The 9,274-nt window shown below is 41.5% G+C and overlaps 1 protein-coding gene across 1 annotated transcript; it reads left to right on the top strand.

Moving 5' to 3' along the window:
• The first annotated feature begins 3,274 nt into the window (after positions 1-3,274).
• On the top strand, positions 3,275-3,790 carry LOC149190137 (uncharacterized). Its single transcript, XM_089410436.1, has one exon. The coding sequence runs from the start codon at positions 3,275-3,277 to the stop codon at positions 3,788-3,790; it is 516 nt and encodes a 171-aa protein (XP_089266562.1).
• The last annotated feature ends 5,484 nt before the right edge of the window (positions 3,791-9,274 follow it).

Raw genomic sequence — 9,274 nt, 5'->3', positions numbered from 1 at the left:
CCTGAGTCTCGAGGGGAATTGATGAGGCAACATTTCACTGGTTGAGTGGAGCGTGGTTGTTCATATTATAATTTGAAACACTCAGATAAGTGAATGGATTGGTTTTTTAGGATCTTTTAAGAACTTCTTTACTAGGATTATTTATGTTATGCAAAAGATGGGAATGAGTAATAAGTATCTAGTTAATATATGGTCACTTGAAAAAAAGGTATAATTTCTGTTATGAATTAATTATGTATAAATAATCTGGGTAAAGAAGTATATGTTCTGATTATGGTTTTAACAAATATACACAAAAACAAACACACAAATTTAAAGTAGGGTTAGCATGGTTATGGGATAACACCCAAGAACAGACCTTTGAGTTAATCCTTAATAGCATGTAGTTCTTGTTTATGTAAAGAACCTTGAAGGGACAAAAGTTGTAGAAACTTGGAAACCAAGAGTCATGCAATTTAGTTCCTTCTGTAGTGAGTTTCTTTCTCAATCAGGGACTGGATAAGAGATCCGATATTTGTATGTAAATAAGTAAATACAAATAAGTGTGTTAGCGTGCTCTATATAGATAACTAGAATAATACATTGAGGCATAATTATGTGACGAAAAATATAAGAGAAAGTAAGACAATGGAAATATAGACGTGCATAGTATTTTATTTAAACAAATAATAAGATTAAGATCTCTATACATAACTAGTGATATTAACAGGTATCCAAGAATCTATCCTCTTTTTCTAATGAATAGTGAGTTCAACTGGTAAAATACCATCTATCTGTTTGTATGGATATGTGAAAATAATTCTAAAAAAATAAGAACTATATAAGAATGACACAATTCCAAAAATTGTTGGGAACTAAGCATTTATTTTATATCACAAGAACATAGAAAGTATTTTCTTATCAAGACTAATGACAAACTTCACTCAACCTCAACTGAGAAAAAGTAACAAAACAAGGAAAAATCAATTTTGGTAAAAAAAGAAAAACTAATGAACATAGGAATTGAAATTATGGACCAATCTAAAGTAGTCACAGACTTGGATACCAAGATATACACATATAAAACTTTCTAGACACAGAGGTAAACCAACAAAATCATGGTTTTGTCATAAGTGGCCTAAGTTCAACAATTCTATGTTAACGAATATGCATTAGAAGAGGGAGAAGAAAATAAGTGATAGGTAAATAGGTATCTGAAGAGCACCTAAATATGAAAAAAAAGACTTAACATGTTTCTTCTTGAAAACCCTAATATGTAGGCATTACAACCCAAGGGGATAAATTATTATGATTAGAAGCAAGATTGAATAGAGAAGAGAAAAATTCAGACAAACCCTCAGACAAAATAATAGAGTTCCCAGTATAATGATTTACCTAAGAAGGAATTAGATGGTGGCCAAGAATCTTGGCATTGTATAATTGTCAATAAGAAGGGTTTTAATGTAATTTACCTACAAAAGAATTAGATGGTGACCATGAATCTTGGCCTTGTATTACTATCCGTAAGAAGGGTTTTAACCTAACCCTAAAATTCTAAATTATAGCAAGGAAAGAGAAGAATACAAGTATTTATTGTTCATAGTATTTTTCCCTCTAAATAAGATGAAACGAGGCCGCAACCCAAAACCTGTAAAAAAGAAAGATGATAAGACCTATTATCAATATTATATAGTGTAAGGTTTAACAAAGTGGAAAGAGAAATGATTTATCATTTTAGGTTTTTTTTTAAGAAGACAAGATATGTCTTGGGTTATACTAGAAATTTCTGTAAAACCCAGCTCTTAGAATTCATGGTCAAAAATTCCCAACTCGAGCCAACTCAAGTAAACAAAGAAACTCGTAAGTGGGAGAAATCTCCTTGGTCAAGAACAACAAACATAGAACCCTCAATTATAAATAAATATCATAGAAGTCACAAATACAACATGAGAAGAAAAAGAAAGTAATAATAGAAGAGGGAAACCTCGGTGAAATTAATTGAGGAGCCTTGTTGGTGGAAGAATTGAAGCCATATCCTAAAATTGGAAGTTGAATATGATAACATTGTATCAGAGACATAGTAATCCTTAAAAATCAAGTCTCTCCCTAAAACCATAGACTTACATTGACACATAGAAATCATTACTCTGAATAATTGAAATAATTTAAAATTAAAGAAGAAGGAGGATAACATCCTTTGTCAAGGTCAGTTTATTTTAAGGTTGTTGTTAGCAACAATATGGGTCTTAAGGTGAGGCGGTCATGGGATTCGATGTCGTGACCTCCAGCGGTTAACAGTTATGGCCACTCCTGCACGAGACCCTAACTAGTTGATACATGTTCTAGTTTTCTCGTGACCGCCACAAACTGTTTACAGTTTCCCTCTCCCTCCTTGGTTTACTGAACCCCCCAGCGATTTTTCTATGGTTGACTGTTGTTTTGTTGTCCTCGTCTGGCAGCTGTCATAACTTCCCCCGACAATCATGGATGACCTGGGAGAATTCCTGGACCCTTTGGAGGATGTGCCCTCATGGTCCCCCACTAAGACCACTGCTGTCGGTCTCTTCCCCTTCATGTCTGAACTGACTGATGAGGTTGAAGCCCTTCCTCCGTTTACTCGACCTCTCATCTCGCCGGTCACCGTTCCTAAAGCCACGACCTCCCCCCCGTTCTCATCTCACAGTCTAGCTTACGGTGTTCTCAGGCTCACATTGCACCGTCACTCAAACTAGTAAACCAAACCCTAGCTCTTGAAAATGTTCCGACTCCTTCGGCGGTGACAGGTCACATTTCTCCCGACCCCCCTTAGGGTTCGAAGACAGTGGTTTCGAGACATACTGCAACGAGGACCCCCTTGACACCAGAACAGGGAAATTTTACAAGCATTTGACCCATCTCTGGAATTTTCGCTACCATCCTGCAGGAGGCGACAAAAAACCCTAGGGTTTCTCTGGACCCTTCATTCCCTGGTTCATCACAGGAGGCAACGGACACTGGGGTTCCTGGACAGCTGAGAAAGAAACGGGGCCCAAGGCTTCGTTCCTATGCTACACCTCTCAATATAGCTAAAGACATCAAACTATTAGACGCCACAGATATTGCTACGAAGGTCTTGGTCGACCGGGTGCGTGGTCGACACTACAGTGTAACCAAGCTTCAAATGGGTTTCGGATGTTTGGGGAGATAATCTCAAGGAAATTCCGAAGGTTCGACCCTTGAAAAAGGCTGGTTCACACTTCACTTTAGCAACCTGGAGCACACCAACAGGATATTGTCCATGGTTTGGCACTTAGACATGGCCCCAGTTCTCCTCCATCGTTGGACTCCCTTTTTTGACCCGGCGAGGGAAAGGGTGGACGCAGGTCCGATCTGGGTTTGTTTGCTCGACCTTCCATTGCACTTCTGGATAGAGGATGTTTTCAGGCTCATCAGAAATGCACTCGGTATCTATCTCACCTTTGATAATTCTTATCAGACCTCAGGGAAGTTAGCTTATGTGAGGATTTTGGTTCATTTGGACCTGTCTGAGGGTTTGCTGGAGTTCATTGATATTCGCTGGAGGAACCACACCAGAAGGCAATTGCTGGATTATGAGGGCGTCCCCTTTAGATGCCATCGATGCCATAAGGTAGGGAATATTTTTAAGGATTGCCCTCTACTGAAAAAGAAGAAAAATCAGACCACAGAACAAGAGGCGGCCTCCCATCAGCATACTTATCAGGAAGCACTACCCAAGAGACAGGTTCCCTTGGCCACACCGGACCCGAACACAGCTGAGATTCCAAACAACAATAGAAGATTCCAGCAGTAGGGGCAGTGGCACCTCCACAACCGAAGAAGTGCGAGTGGCCTCCGAATTGTTCGCAGCCTTCTCAGTCTCGTCTACAGTCGCCATCTGAGGGCCTGCCCTCATCGGGTATGAATCCTTCCATTCCTTTCCCCACTTGCAGCTCTTCTCATATTGACTGTTATTTATCTAGCACTTTCTCTTCACTGCATGTGTTAAACCCTACAAGTGATCATCTGGATCAACATTTGTGTGCAATCCCCCCTAAAACTACTCCTCTCACCTGCCCGATAGCATCCATTCCCATATTCTCCCCTGCACCCGCCCCTAATCCATCTCATCCCCCCCCCTCCACTACTCCTTCCATACAAGCCCCCCCTTCTGGGAGATACATGACCCACTCACAATCAAAAAGACAAGCCCAGGATCAATTTGGACTTGAAATCCTTCACCCCCCCCCCCCCCCCCCCCCCCCCCCCCCTTTCCCCCTAAAATTCTGAGGGGTCGACCCTCTTTCCTTTCAAAGGCCCAAGGCACTGCTGAAGATGAAATTGCTTTGGGGGTTCAATCCACCATTCCAGGGACGCTTAGAGCAAGAGGTTCCCAGCCCCCCCTCCATGAAGTTCTTCTCCTACAACTGTAGAGGGCTGGCTAGGCCAGACAAGAAACTAGCCCTTCATAGACTGTTAAAAAATGAACCGCTGGATATTATCTTTCTGCAAGAAACTCTGGGACCCATACTAGATATTGCGCAGTCCCTTCAAAATATGCTCCCTGGATGGATTTTTTTTGGTCTTGATGCACATGGGAGGTCGGGTGGACTTGCATTGGGCTACAACTCCCACACCATCAAATTACATAATTGCTGGGGTGGGATGGGTCATCTTGGTGCAGACATCAGTTCGGCTGAACTGGGGATACATATTTGGATCTTAAATGTATATGGCCCGTGCCAAAACAAACCTGCTTTTTGGCAGAACCTCCTAAGCTCTGATTCTTTGAAGTCCGACCACCTGATCCTGGGTGGCGACCTAAATTTCTCCATTGGACATGCTGAATCCTGGGGTCACAGGGCTCAGAGAGACTCTCTCTCGGATTACTTTTTGTCTGAACTGGAAGCCCACCATCTGATTGATATCCCCTCTACCAAACCACAAGCTACTTGGAGGAACAAAAGGATGGGGGATGACAGTCTGGCCCACAGACTTGACCGTTACCTCGTCAAAGAAAAGGTTTTGGACTTGGGATTACAAATCAGACACTGGGTTGGTACTGGGGGGATATCTGACCACCTCCCCATTTACCTGGAAATTGTATGGGTGCGAGAAAAACCTAAAGGTCCTTTTAAGTTCTACTCTGTGTGTCTCAAGGATGACTCTTATAAAAAATGATCTCTGATTTCTAGAGAGAAAATCCCCCTGGAAGAAGAGAAGATAGCACCAGAAGATTTATTCAAAATCTTACAACCCTTAAGAAGATGTCCAAACTTTTGGCCCATAATAAAAGAACACAGGAGGATCAAACTCTCTGTAACATTGAAGATGACATTGCCACTTTTGAGAACAATCTAGGAGGCATCTACTCCTCAGAGGATCACAAGGATAGGATGGTATCTCATTATGCAGAGAGAGAAAAAATTCTTAAGGAAAAGGAGGAATCCTGGCACCTGAGGAGCAAAGCCATCTGGATGTTGGAAGGAGATGAAAACACCAAATTCTACCATAAATTTGCCAATGGAAGAAAGGCGATCAACACCATATGGCAGCTTCAGAATGATCAGGGGCAGGCATTAAATACCTTTCCACAACTTGTTGAACTTGCCTCCTCACACTTCAAGAAAGCTTACCAAGCCCCCCAGGATATTAATCTTGCAGAAATCATCAGGGTGGCACAACTCTTTCCCAGATATGTGGATCTCGGGGAAGAGGAAGATTTAATTAAGGTAGTTACTCTAGAGGAATTGGAACACACCTTAAAATGGTTCAAAAAGGACAAAAGTCCAGGGCCTGATGGTTGGTCGGTGGAATTCTATTTGGCTTTTTTCGACATCATTGGGGAAGACCTGCTCCGAATAATTGAGGATTCGAGATGCAAAGGTTTTCTTGAAAATTCTATTACTTCTACATTCCTTGCACTCATCCCTAAGAAGGACAACCCGGATACCTTCGAGGATTTTCGCCCCATATCACTCTGCAACTGCATATATAAGATTATTGCCAAGATTATTGCCAACAGGATGAAACCCATCCTCTCTAACCACATCTCACCGGAACAATTTTCTTTCCTACAAGACAGACAGATCCATGAAGCTGTTGGCACTGCCCAGGAAGTAATTCATACATTACACTCAAGGCGTGGCAAAGGTATGATTTTGAAAGTTGATTTATCTAAAGCTTTCGACAGAGTGAATTGGCTTTATATTAGAATGTTGTTAACTCATCTGGGCTTCCCGTATTTATTCATTAAATGGATCATGAGCTGCATTACTAATATCCCCTTTAGTGTCTTGGTGAACGGAAGTGCTTCTCCCTTCTTTACCTCTAGAAGGGGGCTGAGACAGGGATGTCCCCTTTCGCCATTACTCTTCCTGCTCGTTATGGAAGGTCTCAGCAATCTCATTAAAGATGAGCATCAAAGGGGCAGACTAAAAGGCATAAAGATAACAGAAGGTTGCACCCTAACACACCTTCTTTTTGTTGATGACATTCTGGTCTTTATCAATGGTAGTATTGGGGACATTAGCATCATCAAGGCAACTTTCACCCTCTTTCAAGTGGCTACAGGTATGATTGTAAATGACAACAAGTCTACATTGACAACAGCTGAGTGTACTCCGCATGAGATATTCTTTGCTCTACAGCGCTTCCATTTCACCTAGCTGCAATTAGCAGAAGGCCTTAAATATCTGGGCTACAAGTTGAAGCCTCTAGGCTATAAAATTATTGACTGGACTTGGCTCATCGCCAAATTGGAGAAAAGACTAAACACATGGTACCTCAAATATCTTTCGCGGGCTGGAAGACTCACTCTCATCAAAAGCATCCTGGAGGCCACCCTGGTATATTGGATGTCCTTGGCTTGGATTCCCAGAGGCATCCTCAATAGAATTCAAGCCATCTGTTGTAGGTTTCTTTGGCAAGGGAACAAACAGGGAAGGATCTTTGCTTGGGTCAGGTGGGAGGCTCTAAATCTTCCAAAAAAATGGGGCGGGTGGGGCCTTAAAAAACTTGAGGATTTCTCTTTAGCTCTTGCTGCAAAACTTGGCTGGAAATTAGTTGTAGCAAATAGCCTATGGACGAGGGTTACATATGCAAAATACATAGCTCCCCTACACATCATGGACTGGATTAGGAGAGCTCATCAAAGTACCTCAGGGGTCTCAATTATCTGGAAGGTGGTACTTAAAGCTTTGAGTCCGATCAAGGAAGGTATCACCTGGAGGATCCGATCTGGAAACACAGTTCGAATTGGTCTTCATCCTTAGGTGGGCTGTGGGGACATGCACTGATTACCAGGGAACTCATTCTGTATCTCCAACAACAAAATTTCACTTATATTTCTCAGATTGTTGACCTGGAAAACTCCACTTTCCTTTAACAAGCCTGGAAATCTACAAAGCTTTTAAACATTCCTCCTATTTGGTCATAGCAATGGGAGGAGCTCACACAAGCCCTTACGAATGCCTACATCTGAATATTGGAAGGGGATGATGAAATTATTTGGGCTCTATCTAAAAATGGCAGATATTCCCCAAAGGAAGGTTATTTGACTTTGGCAGCACCAAGGAGGCCTCTTCTGCTGGTTGAATGGTGGAGACATCTTTGGAAACTGAAGGCACCCCCCAGATCTAGACTTTTAATGTGGACCATTCTCTGGAACAAAATACCAACAGGAGAAAATCTTCTCAAGCGATCACAGCATGGGCCCCACTGGTGCTGTCTCTGTAAACAGGCAATCGAGTCAACTTCTCATCTTTTTTTAGAATGTACAGTTACTTGTTATCTGTGGAAACTGATTCTACAGCATATCAATCCCTCTGCTACCTGGGCTGGGAATACTTTACTTGATGCCTGGCAAGTCTGGTATCACACTTCCACATCCCCAAAGATTCGAAACCTCCCACTTCTTACCTGTTGGACAATCTGGACAGCTAGGAATCACAACATTTTCCAGGATTTGGTTCCAAATTGGGATGTCCTGGCAGCAAAAGTCATTGCTGATTACACTCTCATCCCGGATGATCCTCCTCCCAGTAACCGGCGCAACCCTTCTCATCATCAAATAAATTACAACAAACCATGGGATTTTTTTGATGGAGCTTCCCAAGAGCAAGGCTATGGTCGGGGGGCTATTCTTCACCTATCCCATCATCATTCTTTCAGCATGCTGATTGGACTTCACAGATGCACAAACAACTCAGCCGAACTCCTTGCCACAAAACACACCATACAATTTGCTTTGGAGAAAAATTGCACAGATTTGCAACTTTATGGGGACTCTAAAATAATATGTGATTGGCTGAACAGAAAAACTAGATGCTCTACATATACATTATTGCACATCTTGGATGAGACTTTGAGATTGATCACACATTTTGATTCTTTCACTTGCACACATATTTACAGGGAGCAGAACGGAGTTGCCGACAACCTTTCCAAAGAGGCTGTGATCGGGGAGCCAGGTATCTAGATGATCAGAGAATAGGAAGGAGATTCTTTCTTCCAATATTATCACAGGCCTTTTATGAACCTGAATGTTTAATTCTTGTCATGGTTCTAGTACATGCATCTCTTTATTTTGATCAGGCATAAGCCTTTTTTGTTTATATATATTGTCTCGGTATATGTTCATACAGTTACTTTATATGTCTCTTAGTTATGTTTTTATTATTGTCCCCTGCTTGGATCAAAGGCAACATTTCTGATATACATGATCTTGATCATGCACAACATATGCATCAGCATCTACAACATGTAATTTCCTCTTTTATAATGAAATTACGATTTTTCCTGATGGGAAAAAACATCCTTTGTCAATAAATAAAGAAATGTTTGTAGCCAACTATTACCTAGAAAGAAAAGATTAATTGTTATCGTAAGTCACATCATTTATTTCAATCTAATAGAAATTTTAGTAAGGATAGAACCTTGTCTGGAGAAGGTCTAGCTATAAGAAGAAAAACCAGAAGAAAGTTACAACCTAGAAACCCTCATTTTTCCCACATAGCACTGAGCAATGAAATGAAACAATGAAAATGATGGCATAGAGGGAGAAGGTGGGGGCTGGGGGCGGTAGGGGTAGTTACCCTTACCTCTCGACCAAAGTAATGAGCACTGTCTGATCCTTCAACATAGATCTCGACTCTTCCCACTCTGGCAGATCACATGGCCAGGTGAAGTGTCACAACTGAGCCACATTGATAGGGATGTATGCTTGCTAGGGTGTATTCAAGCCCACAAAACTATGTTTCTATGAGGAAACTCCAGGGTCTGAAACGTATGCATTCCA

This window comes from Pinus tabuliformis, chromosome 3_1, assembly GCF_031772625.1.
Source record: "Pinus tabuliformis cultivar Carrire ecotype Pingquan chromosome 3_1, CPIR1, whole genome shotgun sequence".
NCBI lineage: Eukaryota > Viridiplantae > Streptophyta > Pinopsida > Pinales > Pinaceae > Pinus > Pinus tabuliformis.
Note: the sequence above shows the minus strand (reverse complement) of the source record. Positions and strands in the feature narration are given on the sequence as shown.